A 23920-nucleotide genomic window follows, 5' to 3' on the forward strand; every position below is an offset into this window, starting at 1 on the left:
CTGAGAAGGCAAATATGACATGCTTTTAACACCTGAGGGTATCTGAGGGACCTTTTATTATTCTTAAAATTTTCTGTAAGTTTGAAGTTATTTCAGCATAAATGTTTATAATTTAGTATCTGTTGCCACATAATTACAAGGGTAAATAATGATTTTTATACATACATTTACTTTCTATTTTGTGAACTTTGTTTTCGTATCTACAGCCATTTTGTAATTGAGATTTTTCACCTACATCTTATTCATTTTAAGAACTTTTAAGCTTATGATGCCTTTATCTGATTCCTACTTGTCCAGAAAGCTATATGTCTTTTCACTTTAGTTCATGGTGGTTTTTTCCCCCACATAGTCAAATCTATCTGATATTTCTTGTAAGTAATTTTTTTTTATCTCACAGTTGTAAGATATCTATTTCAAGGTTAAACAAATATCTACTTATATTAGCTTCTGATTTGGAAAAACAAAAAAGAATAAAAGATGATAGAAATGTATGGCATAGTAGGACCGGGGAAATTATTCAATTTACCTATTTCATTATCTGCTACTCAATTTAAATGAATAAAATAATTGCGGTGATAATATTTTAAGTAGCTTTTAATTTGTGTAATGTGACTATGTACTTCATTTCTGTGGTAGTCATGTAGTTAACACAAAATGAAAGATTAGAGATGCAGACACAGCATATCCATACAAAATAGAAACAGAAATTCAAATATATGCATTAAAATGTTTCACAGATGTAACATTTTCCTTAAACTTTTTTTGTATATTGGGCAATATCTAAATGCAATGTGAACATAAAATTTTACCTGTAACACACCACCATCTAACAGTATCCATGCTTTTTATGAATTGGTTCTTGTGGAACACAAGAAATATTTAAGAAGTTAGATAAATCTATAAAGGTTCTATATGTAAATATCCTGGATGGAAATTTTCCATTTTAGAAGCAGGTATACTTAGATTAAGACCATGGGCTTTGGCGCTAAACTAGATTGGTTCAAATCACAGCTCTACTGTGAAATACTTATGTGATCTAAAGCAAACTAACATCTCTGTGCCTCAGTTTCCTCATCTGCTATCCAAGATTAAAAACAATACTTACTTCATGGGATTTGGAGAAAGTTAAAACAAGTCAATACATGTAAAGCACTTGGAATTGGGATTGGCCCATTACAAGCATTCAACATATAAGTTATTTTTTAGAACTGTTTTTCATATTTGAATCTCATCTAAAAACCATGTCTGCATTTCAGTCAAAAGAAATTAAACTACAAAGAATTTGAATTTAAATCTCAGAATCAAGTGTCACTATTATTTTTCACTAAGTACATGACTTATATGCACCTAACAGTTGATAAATATGTAACACAAAAACTATTGGAAATGCCGAGACGACTTGATTAAAAAATACATAAACAGAAGCTTTTCATATGCCTTTTTAAGTATCAAATAGCCCAAGTATGCCAAAAACAAAAACGTACAAAAAATGCAAACAACAAACTTTAAAAAAAATATAAACACTTTCTTTGCTAAATAGAGAATGTGAATTCTTTATAATCACAGAACATGTACAAAAATTGACCATGTACTTATCCACAAACACATCACATATTATTCAAAATATTGCAGGCAATGTTCTTTTATCACAATCAAACAAAATCAGAAATAAAAAAGTAGCCAAAAATGTTATTAAGAATTAAGAACTCATTGATAATCCATGGGTAGAAAGGAATCAAAACAAATTATAAATTATAACAATACTATAGATATAAGCAATAAAATAGAGAAATCGCTTTTGAATCTGTTCAATGAAAAAATGTGTGTGTGTGTGTGTGTGTGTGTGTGTGTGTGTGTGTGAGAAAGAGAGAGAGAGAGAGAGAGAGAGAGAGAGAGAGAGAGAGATTAGAAAAGAGAAAGGACACATTCAGAAAAAATTGAAATAAGTATGTATGAAAATATACATGTATATGGCAACCAATTTAACTCAGGGGAAAGAAATAATTCCCTAGAAAAGATAAAAGGTATCAAAAACTAAAACAAATAGAATTAAAAAGCTTGAATAGTTTCCATAAAAAGAGTTTGAAAGAAGTTTTTAAAAGTCACCATTTTTAAAGAGACCAGGACCAGGTGGATTGGCCAGTGAATTCCATCTAATTTTTAAGGAGCAAGGAATTCTAATATTGTTGAAACTAATCCAGGCCATAGAAAAATATTAAAATCTTTCCTATTTATGTAATGAAGTTAACGTTATCTTAGTATCCAAACCTGATGATAATAAAAGTACAAAAACTATATAAACTATAATTCAATGCAATTAAATAAAATATAAGCTTCAGCATTATAGCAAAAGGATAATATATTAGGTTGGTGCAAAAGTAATTGTGGTTTTTGCCTTTATTTTTAACCTTTTATACTGCAATTACTTTTGCACCAACCTAATAATATGACCAAGTAGACTTCACTTCAGCAACACCAGAATGGTTCAATATCAGGAAATGTATCATTATCATCACTAATTACATCAACAAATTGAAGGACAAACCATACGATTACAATAATGAATGAAAAAAAAGTACTTCATAAAAATTCAGTCATTCCTTATAAGAACAAGGTAACTTAGTTACCAAATAAAAGTATTAAACACAACAGTTCTGAAGGAAAGCATTAATACACACAGAAATAATTAATCCTTAGATTTCTCTGATTAAATGCCTGAGAGACTCTTAATGTAGCAAACTATGGTGAAGTTTGAAAGTGGGAATTGAGAAAGAAGGACAAATTTTAAATTTTCTACATATTTATCTCAAACACACACACACAAGCATATGCATATCTATACATACATTCACATATGTAAATACCATCAAAGCCATACATAAAAATGTATGTCTATCCCCTCACAGATAATACATACAACTAATCCTACATTTGTATTTAGTCTATGTTAAAATACGAGTTTACCTGTTTGGGTAGTCGGAACAAGGAATTCTTATAGAAAATGTCCTTAGCCTGGCTCCATGTACCATCAATGATGATGATTGTAGAAGGATAAACAGGAGAATCTAATATAAATTCTTCCAAATTAGCAGCTTCATCCCCTGGATATAATATTAATGTACCAGACCTCCGACAAACAGCTGAAAGTTCAGGATCTCTAAAAGTTTTAAAAAGAAAATCTTTATTAGCTTCTTGGAAACAAAAAGTTCACTAGTCTTACTGAACTTCATTCAAAAATACGTATCAAAGCATTGTGGTGCTGGAGATGTAATAATAAATGAGACAGCTTCTTTGAGCTGAATAAAAAACAACCTTGAGGGGAAAGGAAACTAGTTAAAGAGTTAATTAAAGACAATAAATGGCATCTTCTTCAAACCAATAAATGGCATCTACAACAAACAATGTACAGCCAATATCTTATTTAACAATGTTCCTTGAGATGTGGATCCAGGTAAAGATGTTGGCTTTCACCAATCCTAACACACATTGTTCTGAAAGTCCCAATTATTGCAGTAAGGCAAGAAAAAGGAATAGCAGACATACAAAATCACAAAGGAAGAAGTATAAATGACCTTATTTGCATTTGATAATACTACTTATACAGAAAGTCCTAAGGAATCTACAAAATAATTTATACAACTAACATGAATTTAGAAAGTCGCTGGATAGAGGATGATATGCAAAACCCAATTGTTTGCTTATATACTAGAGGCAAAAACAATTTGAAAATAAGTATTTTTAAATTCCATCTACAAAGGATACCTAAAGTAAATGTCTCAGAATCATTCCCCCACCGTTACATCACATACTCTAACAAAAGCATAAATTAATCATTCAATTACCAGATTAACATTAATTCAATAATGTTAATCAGCTTTCGTTTAAAGTCCATCGGTGAATAATAATTTACTGAGTAAGCACTATATTAGGCACCATGGAAAAAACTAAACTACTTAATATAATGGACTCAAAGTGGGTGGGCTATTTGGAAAAGGTCAAGCTTCTTATCCTCAAGCTTGTTTGTGGAAGGGTTCGATAGCCAAACGTCTGGGATGACCCACATAGATTCCATTTCTACCACCATAAATGCATATCACTTTTGCAGTAAAATAACCTAGATCCAAATTGACAGATTAGGTGTAACAATATATGCACATCCACCAAAGGATGAGAGAGAAACTATCATTATAAAGAGTTTCTGTGTGAAAGCAGGGTCACAGAGTTAACGATGTGGCTTCTCCCCATGTAAAGAGCTCTGGATCTCACTTCCCTACCCAACAAAATTGCAAAATTCCCAACAGCAGCACCAAGCCCAGAGCAAACCTCTCCTTTGAGGGTAACCCAATGCAAAATCTGCACCAGAAAATTCTACATGAGAAAAGTGTCTAACCAACAGTTTCAGAGAAGAGAGAAGATGATTTTATAAAGTTCTAATATGATGTTATTTTCATAACATAAAGCTAAATAATAAAGAAAGCTAAAATAATAAAGGAAGAAAAAAAGTTTGATTCCCTGAACTTGGTGTTAGTACTGGTCTTAGAATTTTCATAAGTGAATTGAAAAAGAAATTTCCGTATTTTCAAGGGAAAATAAATTTTGCATCTAAAAATATATTGAATTGTGTAGACAGGATCAAAGTAATTTGTGAAGGCTTTGTGAATGGGCAGAAAAGCAATAAGTATGCTTCAAAGATAAGAAATGATTTGTAGAAAAATTTAAATACATATACAGTATATAAGATATAGTTCTGATAGCACGTTCTATCACACAGAGTGAAATAAGATCCAAGAACATCAGAGAACCATCAATGAAGATATCAACTAATGGGCTGCTGCATCTAAAAATACTGGGCCAAATCACAAGGAATATTTTAAATATAACAGAAGATGTTTTATCCTTTAAAAAAATATATGATGTGCTTCTAACTAGAATACTAAGTATAGTTCTAGTCACTGTACCTTAGGAAAGCCTTAATGGGCTAAAAATGTATAGGTATGTGTTTATTTATATAAATGTATATCATATATAATTATTAAAAAAGAAGAAAAACTGAACAAAATCTAATACAAGTACCCTACCATCTTGAACAAAAATGAAATAAACATTAAATATATATACCTTTTAGGCCCAATACAAGAATGTTAGTATGGAATTCAGATAATGCTATCACTTCTCTGTTTATTCCACTTTGGTCTGTTTTGGGGGAATGCTTTTATTTGTTTTGCTTTATCTTGTACTATTTTGAGGGAGAAGGCAGAACTTAAATTTGTTCCCCACTTCCAATGTACCATGTTGTAGGTCGAATGGATAAACTGAAGAAAACCATTTTTAATGATCTCTGTATAAAACAATTTTAAATTGCCCTAAAAATTCACTTACCTTTCTTCACTGAAGCGACGGCCAATCTTGACTTTACATTTGTCCTGGGGTAGGCACGCTGCTAGAAGAGGGACTGTCCGCAACACTTTGCTTTCCTTTAATTGAAACAATATTAAAACACAGATTTTTAATTATACACACTTAAAAATTTTATCATGAACATTTGTTTCAGAACGTTATATAGAAGTTTTACAAAACTTTTACTACAGAACACAGTTTAATAAAAAGATCTATAGTTTCTCTGATTTACAATATTAAATATTATACTCATGTACATTTTTATTCTATTTAGGTACGTTTAAGGTTTACTGATCAAACAAGATAACATTCAATTATAAGATAATAAAAAATGTAAAACTTGGGTTTAAATTAAATCATTTATTCTGACAAACTTTTTATTTCAATAGTAATTACATATTGTAGCATTTCAACTTGAAGATAAGTGCCTAGATCTTTATATCCAGAAAGCAAGAACGTGTTCAAAAAAAAAAAACAAACAAAACAACAGGGTATACCAAAGGGACACAAAACCAATCTTAAAGAGCTCCCAACAGCCAAACTGGAACAATTTGAGCAACAAAATAGGTAACATAGTATTTGGATTACAACCAAAGTATAAAATAAATATAGAGTTCAGACTGATATAAGAGATGATTGAAAAAATAAATAGGAGAGAAGAGACAAATCTGCCTTATAGAAGGATTCCAAGTAATAAACGTAAATACTCCCCACTCCAGGAAGTGGAACTTATTAATCTCTCCCTCCTACTTGAGTGTGGGCTGGATTTATGGCCTTACTTCTAAAGAATAAAGAGTACTGGGCTGCCAGTTGGCTCAGTGGTTTGAGCGCAATGCTCGTAACACCGAGGTCACCAGTTCGGTTCCCACATTGGCCCGTGAGCTGTGCCCTCCACAACTAGATTGGAAAACAGTAACTTGACGTGGAGCTGATGGGTCCTGGAAAAACACACTGTTCCCCAATATTCCCCAATTTAAAAAATAATAAAAAAAATTTAAAAAAGAATAAAGAGTACTGACATGGAAAAAAATTAAAACTTTAGAGTGGAGAAATCTGGTAACCATTTCTGTAAGTTCCATTAACTCTCACAAGTCATTTTTTTCAACGTCCTAGCTTCCAACACTAAAATCACTTTTCTTGCTGTCACAAGAATTCTATCCGTAGTCCCACTACAGCCAGGTGATTAGCTATTGTGCCTTGGCCTCACACCTTTCTTGGTTATTTTGGTCTATATTGCTCAGACACTCTGGCTCTTCTCTGCTGATCCAACTGTTAAAGACATGCTTGATCAAATTAACTAACAGAGCCACTCTCTAATCAGTTTATCTACATACAGTACAATGTTATCTTTATAATAGCTATATAATCCTACTTATATACAAGTATATCCTCACAGTGATAATTTGACTATTTTTGCTTCTGCAAAACTGCAAAAAGTGACAATGTCCCTAAGGAATAGCAATATTACTTTCCTTTAGGAATATCAATTACTTAGCAAATTAATACACAAAACAGTAATGTTACATATGATTTTACTATATTAAAAACAAATTTATAATTACATTATTTGTTTATAACAGAAAGAAAAAGTATTGTACTAACAGTATTCAACAATCACAAACACACACACACCATTTAGAGACATGTTTGTGTTTACCTCTTTTGCTCCTGGGTCCCTGAAGTGTTGATTAAAATAATATGTAAACATAAATTTTAAAATGCTGAGAGTAGTTAAATTGATCAACTAATGAAAAGTTGGAAAAAGAAATAGGAGAGTAAAAATTTTCTGGGATTTTAGCTAAAAAGAACATGTAGCAGAGAGCTCTGGGGGAGCCTGGAAAGTAGCGATTTGGAGCAGCTAATATACACACGCTGGACTAGGAGGAGACAGGTGAGGGAAGTTTTAGGACATTTTACAATGTTTCATACAGTTTTCTTCCTTCTTGATCATCACTATGAGGTACTGACACATACTTAAAACACTTTCTAAACTTTTATCAAAGTGATACATGTATATATGTCAAGTTAAATAGTGCCAAAAAATGTATAATATCCCCAGATACACTCCCCTATACCACTTCCGAGAGGCAATCACTTTAACTCTTTTTTAGCTATATCTTCTGGTAGTCACCTCCAGATTTCTAAATAATATGTGTGTACTGCTATCTCTTGATTTATCAACTTTATCTATCTACAAACTACAATTTATTATCATCATAATAGCTAACTTTAATGTACATAATTCAAATATATTCTAGATAAATTTACCGTTCAGTAAAGAAGTGTATCTTTTACTGTGTCCATTTTACTAATGATGAAACTGAAGCACAAAGAAGTTAATTAACTTGCCCAGGGTTACGGAGTTTACCAGAGCTGTTAAGGATTTAAACTCAAGCAGTCTGGCTTCTGAGCCCTTACTTTTAACTACGTAATAAATGAGGATTCCACTTTCCTACATCAATCCTTACCCCCGCATCTTCTAATATTTTTAATTAAATCAATAGACAGAGTTTACCTCATTATGGCTACGTGTACATTGTTCACAAGAGGCCAAGCAGTTTAACACAACCTTTCTCGTAAAGCTTTTTGTTATTTTTGAGATAACTGTTTTGTTTTTACCCTTAAGTAATCTTCAAGATACATATGCCTACTCTTTGAAATGCACTCCATCAAGTCTTCTATTCCCAAAGCCAACTCCTACAGCCTATCCAAATGGTTTTCAATCACTTTTTAGGGTGAGTCATCAAATTGGCATATTCTTTTATTGAAAATAGTATGCCGAAATTCAGCACAAGGCAGCCCAGTATTATTGAGTTAGATTAAGATTGGAAAATTCCTTGAGTGATACAGAAAAATAATATAGATATACTTGTACTCATATATACATAATATACAACTGTAGCACACATCATTATAGACTGCTCACCTAAATTGTGAATTAACCATGAATGAATGGATGGACAGATGAAAGGAAGAAGGAAGAAGGGAGGGAAGAAAGAAAGGAAGGAAGGAAGGACTTGAAAACATTAAAATTTCCATAAATCAATGCAAATACCTACATTTTAAAAGCCATCTTAAGTCTAGAACCAAACAATAATAAAAGGGCACTATACTATGATACTACAAAATGAAAACAGCATTCATCATCTAAAGTTAAGTTTTAGCCAATACTATTATGGCCAGTAAACTACCATTTTATGTAAATTTGAGCTGCACAATGATGTAAGTTTAAATGCAATAAAATAATTCTAGTGACCAAACTGTCACAATTCTGACCACAGCATGTTGTTGTTAACACTGAAGAAAAGGTTGCCCTTGCAAGGCAAGTGAAAGCAAAAATAAATGAATGGGACTATATCAAACTAAAATCTTCTGCACAGCAAAAAAAACCATCAACAAAACAGGCAACCAACCAAATGGGAGAAGATATTTGCAAACAACACCTCTGATAAGGGACTGATATCCAAAATTTATAAAGAACTCATATAACTCAACAATAAAAAATACAAACAATTCAATTTAAAAATGGGTAGAGGACATGAACAAAAACTTCTCCCAAGAAGACATACAAATGGCCAACAGACTTATGAAAAAATGCTCAATTTCACTAGCTTCTAGGAAAATGCAAATCAAAACCACAAGGAGATATCACCTCACCCCAGTCAGAATGGCTATCATCAACAAGACAAATAGTAACAAGTGTTGGAGAGGCTGTGGAGAAAAAGGAACCCTCATACACTGTTGATGGGAATGCAGACTGGTGCAGCCGCTATGGAAGGCAGTGTGGAAGTTCCTCAAAAATTTAAGAATAGAATTACCATATGACCCAGCAATCCCTCGCCTGGGTTTATACCCCCAAAATCTGAAAACATTCATCCATAAAGATATATGTATTCCAATGTTCACTGCATCTTTATTTACGGTGGCCAAGACATGGAAACAACTAAAGTGTCCTTCGATAATGATTGGATAAAGAAGATGTGGTATATACACAATGGAATACTATTCTGCCATAATAAAAGAAGAAATACTGCCATTTGCAACAACATGGATGGATCCTAAGATCATCAAACGAAGTGAAATATGTCAGACAATCAAAGTCAAGAACCATATGACTTCACTGATATATGGAATATAAAACTCAAAGCAACAAAGGAACAAGACAAACAAACAAAAACTCATAGACACAGACAACAGTTTAGTGGTTACCAGAGGGTAAGGGGGGGAGAGGGCTGGTAGAAGAGGGTAAAGGGGATCAAATATACGGTGATGGAAGGAGAACTGACTCTGGGTGGTGAACACACAATGCGACGTATAGATGATGTGTTACAGAAATCTACACTCAAAACCCATGTAATTTTACTAACAATTGTCACCCCAATAAATTTAATTTAAAAAAAAAATAAAAAAAGGAAAAAAATGTCACCCAACAAATGAAGTAATTAACAATTTGTGATAAAAGAATAAGTGTTTCTTCATTTGGAAAAGGAAAAAGGCAGATTAATATCTTTCTCATCTTTGTTAAAATCTTCAAGTGACATAAACTTCAGAAATTTAAAGAAAAAGGTCCCTCTTCAAAAGCCTGATTCAATACGTACTGTCCTGAGTTCCTAAATGCTGGAATAGTTTTAACTTCAGTTTACACTACACCCATTTGTACCATACATTGACTAGTTTTGTTTTAACTATAACTTGTGCTTCTCTATGACCTCCTTCACCCTGCTCTTCATTGCTGCAGTTAATCAAAAGTTACAAACACACATACACAACAGCACACACATATTTCTCACTAATATAGGAAAGTATTAATTAAAAACTCTTCCATCACCATATAAATATATGGTGATGGAAGGAGAACTGACTCTGGATGGTGAACACACAATGTGATATATAGATGATGAATTATAGAAATGTACACTTGAAACATATATAAGTTTAGTAACCAATGTCACCCCAATAAATTTAGTAAGAATTTATTAATAAAAAACTCTTTATATACAACATATATACTATAAAATATACATATCTGTTTCATTCATTTGAAAGACCAAAAGTTTATTTTACACATTCATTTTGTAACACTAAAGTGCTGAGAGTCACTTCCATTTTAACAAGAAAAGATATCAATGAATATAAGCTATGACAAAATTTTAAAAGCAATGATTTTCTTAGCTCTCTACTCACAAAAATCTTATTTTTTTTCTTCACTCAAAATTGTTGGAATTCTAAATTTCTATACTAGTCAACAGTACTGTTTTTATGAAATAACAGTTTTATGAAATAATATAGTTTTTACCTAGCTCCAAAGCATATGACACTATACTATCATATAATATATAAAAGAAACAATTTTTTTCCCTCGTAGAATACACTTCTTATCAATTTATTTTCAGAAATGCAAATGATCTGGGAGGGATGAGTATGTTCATCGGTGTTTCCTCTTCTACACTAATATTCTATTTGAAATTGCGTACTCTACAAAGTCTTACTCACCTCCGCTGGATGCTGAATTATATACAAGTGGGTGGAGATGTGCAGAGGATGCAGTGGTAGAAATGGACACAAACACACTTTCTGAGGCCGGCTACAGGGCAGAAACAAAAAGAATGCCTGTAAATGTCTAAAATACAATATGACAATAACCTCAACCTTGAACATAATCCAACTTCATTATTCAAAGAGATTTGCTAAAGCTGCATTCTTTTAAAATGAAACACCAGGAAAGAATTTAATCACTCAGACTTTACATATGAGAATTTGGAAAAAGATTCAAGTAAATTTTTTACCATCAATCTATATCAAAGTACCTCACAAAATCTTGTCTTTACAAACAAAGAAACAAAAACTCACAGACACAGACAACAGTTTAGTGGTTACCAGAGGGTAAAGGAGAAGGGGGGTGGTAGATAAGAGTAAAGGGGATCAAATATATGGTGATGGAAAGAGAACTGACTCTGGGTGGTGAACACACAAAGTGATGTATAGATGATGCATTATAAAAATGTACACCTGAAGAAACCTATATAATTTTACTAACCAATGCCACCTCAATAAATTTAATTAAAAAAAAATCTTGTCTTAGTTATCGTTAATAGAATAATCATAAGTCACCACCATGGTCCTTTAATTCATGAGGCAACACTTCTGTGAACTTGAATTCCAAATCAAGAGCAGATCTTATGTCAAAGAGAAACTGCCAATTTTTCTAAATTGTCAGAAGTTGAAGGGAATATAATGATAAAATATTAGAATATAATTACCATCTAGAAGAGAGTTCTAATCAAACTTAGCCATCAATAAACATGGAGAACTTACCAATTGTGAGAAGAAACCCAAACAGGGGCCATCAAATTATAATTGGCTGGAATTATGTCCAGAGTGTCTGCCTTCTCTATTAAGTTTCCCTTCTGTTATTGTTTACTTTGTTTTTTCTGTTTTACTTTCTTTTGAGTGCTTTACTATTGTTTCAGTAACACTTCTGTTCATTACAAAATTCAGATGGAATAGAAAGGTATACTTCCCAGCTCAGTCCTCCACCCTCGGGCATTCTCTGCCCTAGGGGCAGACAATGACCTGATTCTTGTGTGCCCTTCCAAAGGAACTGTAGGAACGTACATGGATACTTTACCATTAAATCCTATATTTAATATATATGAAATTCATCAAGCAGCCAGATAGAGTATATCATCGGAGTAAATTTTCACAAAGATCACCACTACAGGAAGATGTCGTATGCCACTGCAATAGTACACGAGTGAATGTTATATTACAGGGCATTCCCAACAGCATACTTCCTACTGCAAAAGTGACAGCTATCAAAACATTCTTCAATTTTAATTAAGCAGAGTTATAGTCCAAGGTAACAAATGCTTATATTAATAAACCACAGAGTGAGTAAAATGGTTCGATTAGATCTACCACCTCATTCTGCAAGAAACTGTCTAACCTATGCTCCTGCTGAAGAAATTACCTAGATGAACCTAGATGATAACTTAGGCAGCGGGAGAAAGGTAGAAATGTGTTGACAACATGACCCTACTCCCCTCTCCAGCACTGAACCTAGAGTGGATGGTTAACCCAAGGAAAACCAGTATCCTCGCTTTCCAGTGACATGTGAAATGATTCGGTGACATTATTCTGCCCTACACTGGATTCCCCTCTCAGGAAAGTGAGCAGATTTGTAGAGATGGAGAGAGTCATTCAGTGGTCACAAGAGGAGCAAACACAGAGAGGAGCAGACAGTGATTGATGGAACTAGATGTACTGACAAACAGATCAAGGGCTGAAGTTCGAAAGGATTCCTCATTCAGTAGAAGAATAGCAGGATAATGTACATTCAAATTCTAAAATCTTAAGTTTCTGACATTTTTTATAGGAAATTCTGTATATGACTGAAATGCACAATCAGATGTCAGTAAAATTCTTTTATAAAATGTAATTTAAGATCAGATGAAGCCATTTAAAAAACTCAGAATTTAGTTGAATATCAACTTTAAAATCTATAAACTATGTAATTGTAAGAATATAAAAGAATGCAAAAAAAAAAAAATCAAATGCCCTATGCAGGAAACATCCACGTATCAACAGAGCCAAAGAACTGCAAAATCCAATCAAGTAAACAAGCTGGGTAGAAGCTACAGACTTCTGTGGGTAGCAGAAAACTAGGCAAATAAACACTGAAAATAACATCTTTAGCTCATGATATTTACAGTGATAACAGTTCTTAGTATGATAGCTAGGATAGTGCAAAGAACTGCTCTGGATATTGGTAGCTCTGGGTTTCATGTCTGACAAAAACCTCTGTTCATTAAAAAAAAAAAATTATTTTAAACTCTCAGTTATCTAGGATGGTAATTTCCTTACTGAAAAGACGTCTTTGAGCTTTAGGAATATTCAAAATTAAGTAGTTTGGAAAGTTCCACTTCTAGGATGATAGGGAAAGTTGCTTCACAGACCCCCTCTCCAGTGAAACAAGCAAAACTGACAAAAACTATTTTTAAAAACAACCATTTAAAGTCTCTGGAAATTGTCCTAAGGATGTCTTCGAAAACAGAAACATTATTCAACAAAATCTACTAAACTTTGGTATTGGCATAGTTTGTGGCATGCAATGTAAGTTACATGAGGGCAAGAACTTGGCCTACTTTTTTCACTTATATCCCAACCTCTAGCACAGTAAGCTATCAATAAATACTGTGAAATACATTAAGGAATGCCTAGATGCCTTTCTCCTCCTACATAATTTCTTATCTATCCCTTTATTTTCTTACATATCAAATACTGATCTCCACTTCCTCTCTAATATTTAAGCGATTAGTTTCTATTATAAATGAAATTCAGAATCTCAAATCTTTCTTTGTTATAATTTGTAATCATTCTGTAAGCAATAGCACGTAAGAGGCAAAAATATTTACTGAAGAAAATATTTACTAATTTAAAAAGCAGCTAAGCACTTTATGAGTAAACACTGTAACTACGATTCAAGCTAAAATTCATTGTTTTGGCTTATGCTTTGACATTATCACAAAACATCATTACTTACTTATTTTAAAGCATGTCCTCTTTATTAACCTAAGTCTAATTACAATTACCTCCAACTAATAAAACTATAGTTCTTTAAGACATTTTGCATTCCAATTGATCAACTTTATATTTAGCAAGTTACTTTACAATAAGAATTTGCACTTCTTACTTCAACAGTTATTTTCTCATACTTTCCTTCTCCATAATGGTCTGCATGCACTGCACTGGTGACTAGCTGTCCAAATGTTAAACACCTCTTACCAAATTAGTGGATAAGTGCACAGCAAATGCCTTCCTCATACTAAAATCCTTTTCCAAAGAACAAAAACACTCCCTACATACTTAACTCTTTAATATTTAAAATCGATAATACATTAAATAATTTATAAATTCAGCAATTTTTTTATTATGTTAGTTTCAGGTGTACAAAACAACATAATGATTAGACATTTACACCCCTCACAAAGTGATAACCCCCCCAAGTCTACTACCCTCCTGACATCGTATATAGCTGTTACAATAACACTGACTATATTCCCTATGCTGTACAATAAATTCAGCAAATTTTTATTCAAATATTTACTGTACACCTAATTACGTGCCAGACATTAGGCACTTAGGACAACAAAACAAAGATTCCTGCCCTCATGGAGCTTATCTGTTGTCACTATTTTAGAAAATATTATTTTAAAGTTCCTTCAGAGAGTAAGGGGGTAGAAGGGGGGTGGATGAGGGCAAACAGAATCAAATATATGGTGATGGAAAAACTGCCTCTGGGTGGTGAACACACAATGCGATATATATATGATGTATTACAGAATTGTACACCTGAAATCTATGTAACTTTACTAACCACTGTCACCCCCAATAAACTTCTTTTTATTTTTTTTTTTGCTCGTTTTTATGACAGTGACTTTTATTATGTTACTAGCTTCAAGAACAATTAAATCAGCGGGAACATAAAGAGAAGTATCTGTTGACTTTTTCTCTTTTCAGAATATGAAGTTATATCCAGAGAAAATGGGTCATTCAGTGGGAAGAACAAGTCCATTCAAATTACAGATCAAACCGTCTCCACAATAGAAAATCTAAAACCAGACACAAGGTAAGCCACCAAGTGACATTACAGGTAAATTCTGAGAGTGCAAAAGTCCTACCAGAGGAATGAAATGACATCATCCCTCTGTGTCTTAAGGGAGGACCTACTGTGCATTTCATTCTTTGGTTTTCCATACACAGCACTAGATACCTTTACAGTCATGTTTTACAAATATGCAAGTTATTGCTGGGGATACAAGAACTAACAAGATGGTCTTGTAAGCTGACAGCATAGCTGGGAACATTGAATAATAGAAGACCATTAGTACCAAATGTTGACACTAATACCAAAATTTAGAGAAGGAAAAGTCTGTGGACCTTTGGTGTGCATGATGTAAACTAAATTTGAAGCATAGAAGAATTTAGCTGGTATGCTGAAAAACGGAGGGCAAGGAAATAAAAGCAATGCAATAAATATAGGTGAAAGTTTATAATAGTTAATGCTTAAAATAACTAGAGACTAGTCCCAGACATGGCAATACTTTGTTTTGGGGTCTTTTTATCACAGACAAATGAGAATAGATTTTTGAAACAAGAAAGAAATAATATTAGCATTGACCTACGATAAACAACTTTTGTTGGTATCCATTATTACACATTGATACGAGGTTGTTTATAGTACTGCATAGTTTTGTGATTCCTTTTTTCCCCCAATAAACTTTAATTTAAAAAATATAAAATTAAAAAAGTCCAAAGTTTTTGTGTGACATATATTTGTACTTTCACCTAAATAGAAGAGAGTGTGGAATAAAAAAATAATAAAAAAAAAAAGTAAAAAAAAAAAAAAAGTTCCTTGCTTCCTATGAACTATTACAGTTGACAGGGAAAAATATACCAGATAACTACACATCAAAACGGATTATTTATAAATAAGAAACATTTATTTTAAAATAAAAAGTAAACCACGTCTAAAATTTACATAGAAGAAAAATTAGCATCTGAAGAAACTTCCACTGGTCAATTGAGTATAGGTTTGGGAAATAACTCTAAGATATGTCACTGACAATGTCATTGTCTTGCTATTTGATCTTGAGCACATCACAGGTTTTCAATTTCCTCCTTCATAAAACTAGTAATAAGGCACCAAGAAACTTCTGGGGAATAACTACTGAATCTCAGATAAATTTTATAAAAATGTAATCACTTATGACTATTATTTTTTAGCTAATGTATAATGGAATGACCAAAGTAAGAGCTAAGATTTTTTTCCTTCTTCCACATTTATAATGTACTGCAAATGTATTATAAATACTGGTTTCCATCAGTGGAGTTTATCTTCTTTAAAATCTATACAACCCAATTAATGTTAATTATATTCTTAAAATATAAAGGGAATTTTCAAATAATTTCCCTGAGGGAATTTTATGAAATAAGTTTTTTCTTCTTTTCTCATTAAGGATTACAGGAATAAATATGTAGGCTTCCTGTCAGACTAAGAGTGACTGGCTTCCGAAGTGAATGATATAATACAAGGGTAATCTGTCACTCTGGGCATACTATCTCTGACAGCCTGTGGGCAAATGAAATTATATTTGACGTATGACTAGAGATGCTAGGACCTACAAAAAAATCTTTCAAAAGTTTAATTAAATGTCTTACATAATTCACTGAAAGCTACTTTTCTCATAGTACTAATTTTAACCAAGAAACTCTCACATAGGCAAACTTTAAAGATTAGTGAAGTTCACAAGCATTACTATTTTTACAGGATATTTTACCCACTAAAATAAAGGAAATGCACAACACAGAAAAAATAGTGCACCTCAAATTTACCAACATTCACCAAAATTTTTATAGTCCCAACAGAGTGAAAAAGCAAAGAACAAAGAGTTACATAACCTTTAATAGATCAGATGAATAAAGACACTACATTACACATAAAAATGCCAACAACTTTCTAATTTTAAAATTCATAGAAAAATTAAATACCACAGTGCCCTCTATTGTCATGTTAAAGAAACTTAAAAATCTGTATAATAAATTCTAGTTTTCAAATTTCTGAAACTATATTCAATATAACCAATCAAAGAAACAGCTTTTCATTATTAATATAGTATTATAAACTTTCATCTCATAAGGAAAAGAAAAACAGGTAACATCTACCATGTCTGATTGCTTCAAGTATAAATAACAATAATATTTTCATACTCCCCAAAACTATCCTTATCACTATATTGTTCTATTTTATAACTGCCTTCAGGAGTAGAGGAATGATAGGCTGAGGAAGTTAAAAAAGGAAATCACTGTTATAGAAGAGGAAGTTACTCCACAAAGAGAATAAATATCTTTAGATGAGACTTGCAGAGACCTGTGCTCCCGAGGGCATGCCTAAAGCACAGGTCTCCAAAGTGGGTTAAGGAAAATGACCCAGTGAGGTGCAAAAGAAAATATTATCACATCATTTATAATTAGACATTACTAATAATTACTATATAAAATAATATAGATAACACTCCTTCCTTGGGTTGGCGTATCAAATGCTAATGCATCAGTACATGTGACATCCTGACTGAACAGGAGTTCCGTAACATGGAGTGTTAATAATGGCATCCGCAGAGAATCTATACTGAAGAAAATCTAATTACACAATCACAATGAACAAGTATATGGCAGAGCTGCTTCTTACTCCCAGTTCAAACTCTTCATTAGAGTTAAAAAATCTAATCAGATATGACAGTAACTTTAAAAAGTAGAAATTATTTGTACTGTGGATTCACATTTTACAATCATTAACAATGAATCTCACCGTAAGTATATACTCATATTATGCCTCAAAATAATGGATAATGATAGTATGATTCGATCACAATTATCAAGACTTTTTTTTTTTTGACAGATCCTGCCTCAGGTTTATTTGTACAAATGGCACAGAAGGACACCAGCCCCATGCAGACAGCAACCCAGGGATCACACCAGACCTTTCATAAGTGCTTTGAACAAGCCACTGATTTTGATACCTTTTCAGAGGCACATCAGCAGACAGAGGGAGCAAAACATTTTTAAATAGTGTCCTTCACCAATATCTCTTCCTTTTTAGTATCTATTTTGTGTATGTTTTATGAGGCCCATCATATATTAATATATAATAAATGTATATAATCACAGGTTAATATACCTATTAGATATACCATAGTTAAACAACATAGGTACTATACCTATTAGTATTACATCCTCTATTTTTTAACCAGCTATGGTATGTAATCAAAGCAATTTAGAGATCACTGGCCTAGAGATAAGCTTATTCCTACTATAGGGTCTATAATTAAGAAAAAATTTAGTAAGTGTTATTATAATTAAAGAAGCCTTCAGAGGAATCAGATGCCTGGAAAACAAAAGCCTTGGGTACAGAGAAGTGACCATATACAGCAGCTATATAAAGCCCCTACGAAAACTGCAACACCCGATATGATATGATATGATATATGATATGATATGTGGTGTATGATATATAAGACCCGGTCTTATTTTACTATAATTATACTATACTTTTACTTATACTTATACTTTTAAAATTATACTATAATTTTACTATAATTAATTTTTGCTCCAAAAGACACATTAGAGCTGATTGCTGGGCTAGGTCTTATTTTCGGGGAAACACAGTAGGAAACATTTTCATTTTGTCTATTCTTTCCTCTCCTTTCTCTTACCTAAAAGCTGTCTATATTTTAAAATACAGACTTTGCATAGCTGATTTATTAAGGAAGTATTCCTCCTAATTTTATATAAATGTCCATTTATTCAACAGAACAAAAGAGAATTGAGAATAATAAGGTTTAGGTTAGTGTTCCTTTACTACATAAGAGAATACCATGATGCTATGAATAATCCACTGATTTTGATGCCCCTAAAAAAAAGTGTTTTTCGTCAATGTACCATTGATTTGTAGCTGGAAAGTGTGTACTTTTGCAAGCCTCAGGATGAAAATCTGCATAATGAGGCAATTTACTTATGGTGACCTGTAGCTTTAATACATGCAAAATTATTTACTATAGGATAAAGAAGGCTATAAAACGCCCTTAATCTCTGAATCTAGAAAAACTACCCTAACAGGAAAGAAGTTGACTAACAGCCAAAAAAAAAAAAAAAAATTCATAAGTAATAATAATGATACTTCATGGAGGGAAAATGAAAAAGGGAAGAGGGAGGAAAATGAGGGGGAGGGGGAGAGAAATTGGAGAGGAAGAAAAAGAAAGAAGAGAATGAGGAGGAAACAGTAAAGAGGAAGAAACTAAGATTAATTACACACTTCTGTGTTGGAGGCACTACACTAAATAATTTACCTTCATTTAATTCTCAAAAAACCTGTCAAAGACAGGTGGCATTATTGTCATAATTTACAGATGAAGAAACCAAGGCTTAGAGAAGGTAAGTAACTTTCTCAAGAGAAAACAGAGCTGGGACTAGAGCCCAGTTCTGTCTAATTCTAAAATATATGCCCTTAATCAAAACATTTTGTTGGTTCCATATAAGCATTTAATGTTCAATGTAAAGTTATTAGGTTGGTGCAAAAGTAATTGCAGGTTAAAAGGTTAAAAAAAAAAATTGCAAAAAACGCAATTACTTTTGCACCAACCTAATATAACACATAATTTCATCTACCTTCCCTAGGTCCCAGAAGACCTAGCAGAATTAAAACATTTGGTGATAAATAAAATAAACCTAAGAGTCTGAAAGAGACAACCAAGAAGCAAAAGGGCAAAGCCAAAACATTCATACAATTCTCCAGTATAAAATGGCGACAAGTAATGAAGGATATGTGGTTAAAGATACAGAAGAAATATGGAAAGGCCAACCCACAGGAATCTAATAGTATTGTAGAGAAAACAGACAATATTAGAAGTTAGAAGAAGAAGCAATTCAAACTTGGAAGACAGTAGGAAGGATGAGAAACGGTTGCATGCAAGACATAGTATTTGAGCTGGACCTTGAAATGAGGGTTTCAGACAGCAGAGATGAGGAAGAAGCCTTTGACACAAAGAGAATAACAGAACACAGGCATACAGCAAAACATAAAAAACACCTATTTGGGGGAGTAGTTCAGGGTAGCTGGAGAAAGTGGTTTGTGAAGGGTATGGTGGAAGAAGAGACAAGCAAGGACAGGCTGAGTGAGGTCTTACCTGCAAGGCTCTGGATGTCACACTAGAATTTTGACTCCATTCTTTACCTAAAATATAAGGGTGGAAGGTCTCCAGGAAAGAAATAAAATAAGCAGATCCAGATGTTAAAAAACTAATTAACTTTGATAAAAAGGAATTGGATAGATGACAAACTGGAGGTTGCAAAACTACTTCAATTAGTATAGGACTGTCAAAATTCAGGGCAGGGCAATAGCACTGGGAAAAGCCAGATACTAAAGAATAGTTTAAACACCACCTCCACTGTAAAACTCCCACCTCTGTCCTCCTAAAACACATTATTCACGTTATAATTACAGCTGGCTTATATATGTTACTCCCCTTAAAATTCCTTGATGGCAACAGCCAAGTTGCATTCATTTTAATACCCCCAGTACCTAACTTGCTGAAAGGCTCTAGTTTGGAGGCAGTCACTGGCATTTCTTGGTAGCCTGGCTATAAAGCTATCTTACTACTACCAAAATCCCACAGTGATCCTAACATCTTCATTAGTTTCCTAGACATATAGCTAGATTGGACTGCTTCTCTGCTGCTTTGACAGATTTATAAGATTAAACCTCAAAAGAAGGCTATAAAATGTTCACATTTAAAAAGTATTGGACTATTATCTGGCATAGGTGGGTGGGTGGTGGTTGTCACAAGGTGTTATGAGGAGTTTCCACATGATCCATTATATATTTCTGTAATAACTTTTTCTACTCATCACACACTACTTCTGTATTAAGGAAAAAATGTTTTTAAATGGTATGGCAGTTTCTCAAAAAATTAAAAATAGAACTACCTTATGACCCAGCAATTACACTTCTGGTATTTATATAAAGAAACGCAAAACACTAATTTGAAAAGATATATGCACCCCATGTTCACTTCAGCACTATTTTACAATGTCCAAGATATGGAAGCAAGCCAAGTGCTCATCAATAAACGATCAGATAAGGAAGTGGTACATATATACAATGCAATATTATTCAGTCATAAAAAGAATGAAATCTTTCTGCGACAACATGGATGGACCTAGACGGTATTATGCTAAGTGAAATAAATTAGACTGAGAAAGATAAATACCATATGATCTCACTTATATGTAGAATCTAAAGAACAAAATAAACAAACAAACAAAACAGAAATATAGATGCACACAACAAACTGATGGTTGACAGAGGGGAGGGGTGTTGGGGAGCTGGGTGAAAAAAACAGAGGGATTACTGCAAACTGGTAGTTAGAAATAGTCACAGGGATGTAAACTACATCATAGGGAATATGTCAATAATATTGTAATAATTGTGTATGGTGTCAGGTGAGTACTAGACTAACTGGAGGGATCACAGCATAAATTATATAAATGTCTAACCACTATGCTGTATACCTGAAACTAACATAAAATAATAAAAAATTAAAATAAAAGCCCAGTTATGAAAAAAACTGTTTTCAAGAAGAAGCACTGAATATTTGCTACTTCCAGGTTTCTCCATTTCTGGAGAAGATTTCTGGACAGAAGATCTGTCATTTTCAGATCTTTTCACCGTAACATTTTCTTATGATCATACTTATGCAAGTCAGTTGATGATATGCTACAATGCCAGTCTTACTCTTTAGCATATATGTATTAATAGGACAAAGTCAAAAATAATTACGAAAGGAAAAGATCAGGAGTTACACTGAAGTTAATTAAATGAATAAAAGCACTCACTATTAGAATCTATCTCCTGGTATGCTGCTTTCCCTAATAGTCACAAATTAAAATTCAATCAGTAACAGAGATATGGGATAGCAATTCTGAAACAACTTCATGTGTAAATTATGGTTAAGCAAATAATGTGCTATATGCTACTGATAATGCTATAGACATGCTATAGATAAAGAGAGCCAGGTTTCTCACTGTCAAATAAAGAAGTTACAAATAAAGAAAGGAAAGCTAGAATGAACCCTGTGGTACTGAATGGAAATCATTGTATGTATGTATATGTACTGGACTGTGTACACACACACACACCACACACACACAGATTCAGAAATAAATACAGATGTAGAGATATACATGAGTCAGTATATGTACGTATCGTATCATATCGTATTGTATTGCATCACATCGTATCGTAGCTCTGTCCACTGATAAGATGGACATCCCAATAACAATAAGAACACCTAGAGCCCAGGTCTTGGTTTCTAATACCATTCTCCAATAGCCCAAGGCTTCTTGGACAAGTGCTTAATTCTAGGTCTGAGACAGGTAAAATACAAGGTGAACCTGAGCCATCTTATGGTGCCAAAAAGAAAGTTCTCAAAAGACAAGCCTCTCAAAAGGGTCCAGGAGCCAACCTGAAAGAGCTCCCAATGGCCCAAAAAGAACAATCTCAGAAACAAAATAAATAATAATACTATTAGATTATCATTCAGGGAATAAAATAAAAATTCATTATTTCATACAGACATAAATAAATTGAGTAAATAGAAAGAACAAACAGCTCTTCCGTATAGAACAATTCCAATCAATCAATTAGAAGTAATAGTATAAATAGAAAATCACCATTAGAACACCAAAGCAATAATTGTTACAGGCAAGATCCACTGATGGATGCAAAAATTAGTGGGCAGAAATTTGAGGCAAAATAGGATATTTACATAGATCTTAATAATATTTATTAATTGCCAAGGGAAAAAGAGTAACTTTAGAGTAGAAACACCCTCTTCATCAAGTGATCAGACTTAATGTCACCAGGAACAGGCATAGAGACGTTATGTAAGTCTGTGCTAAGAAGGACACATCACACTGTAGTTATTTCTGCCAGAACCACATAACCTCATTCTAATCATGGAGAAAATGTGAGTCAAACCCAAACTGAGAGACATGCTATAAAAACAAATAAGCAGTACTCTTCAAAAGTATCAAGACCATGAGGAACAAGAAAGACCTGAGGTGTCATTGCAAACTAGAGGAGCCTAAGGAGATATGATAATCATATGCACCATGGAACCCTGGGCTAGATCCTGGAGCAGAAATAAAGGACATTAGTGGGAAACGTGAACTCTGAAACAGTTACTAGTGTTGTACCAACATTCATTTCTTCGTTTAGATAGCAGAACTTGTTGGGAGATAATTCTCCACAGGTCTCCTGCATTTCTGTATGTGTTATGAGTGAGGCACTAACTACCCTTTGGTTCTGGGCTATCTTTTCAAAGATGTTTGTATGGTGAACTGCCTTTGAAGAGAGATAAGTTCTCCCACTGGAACAAAGTGCAGGTTTGTTTGCAACCCATTATAAAAGATTTGGGAACCTTACACTCAGGGTTCTCCAGCCGAGCTGCAAACCCACTGGGTGCACAGCGCCCACCTAGGTCCCCCTATGAAACTCCTACAGGACTTGGGATAGGAGAGGAGAGCAAGGGGAAGCGCCATCCATGAAAGTCATTCTGGATGCTGTGCCATGAGTAAAAGAAGTCCTTTGTCTTTAACCCAAGAATCTCATGTCTTTTGCCAGCATCCATGAAACTGTTGCAGGCTTACTTGTCTACTTGCAAATAACATAAAATCTCAGGCCCAACCTCAGAAATGTAAGAGACCTGTGGAGAATTATGTCCCGACAAGTTCTGCTATCTAAACGAAGTAGTTCATGATAGTACTACGGCTATGTACAATAACCATATCGGGTTGTAGGGTGACAGGTATACGGGAACTCTCAGTACTATTTGTACAATCTTTCAGTAAGTCTAAAATTTTTTTTAATTAAAAATTAAATCCATGAGTAGCCAAATACCAACTCTTC

General features: G+C 33.3%; 1 protein-coding gene across 1 annotated transcript in view; it reads right to left on the minus strand.

Moving 5' to 3' along the window:
• Nucleotides 1-23920, minus strand: part of DTWD2 (DTW domain containing 2) — a 119774-nt gene that overhangs the window by 73641 nt on the left and 22213 nt on the right. The window contains exons 2-4 of the mRNA XM_033110683.1: nt 10891-10981; nt 5380-5474; nt 2965-3157 (exon numbers count right to left, since the gene is read on the minus strand). Of these exons, the coding sequence (XP_032966574.1) occupies nt 2965-3157; nt 5380-5474; nt 10891-10981 (379 nt within the window). The remainder of the gene's footprint in view (nt 1-2964; nt 3158-5379; nt 5475-10890; nt 10982-23920) is intronic.

This window comes from Rhinolophus ferrumequinum, chromosome 7, assembly GCF_004115265.2.
Source record: "Rhinolophus ferrumequinum isolate MPI-CBG mRhiFer1 chromosome 7, mRhiFer1_v1.p, whole genome shotgun sequence".
Classification (NCBI taxonomy): Eukaryota; Metazoa; Chordata; class Mammalia; order Chiroptera; family Rhinolophidae; genus Rhinolophus; species Rhinolophus ferrumequinum.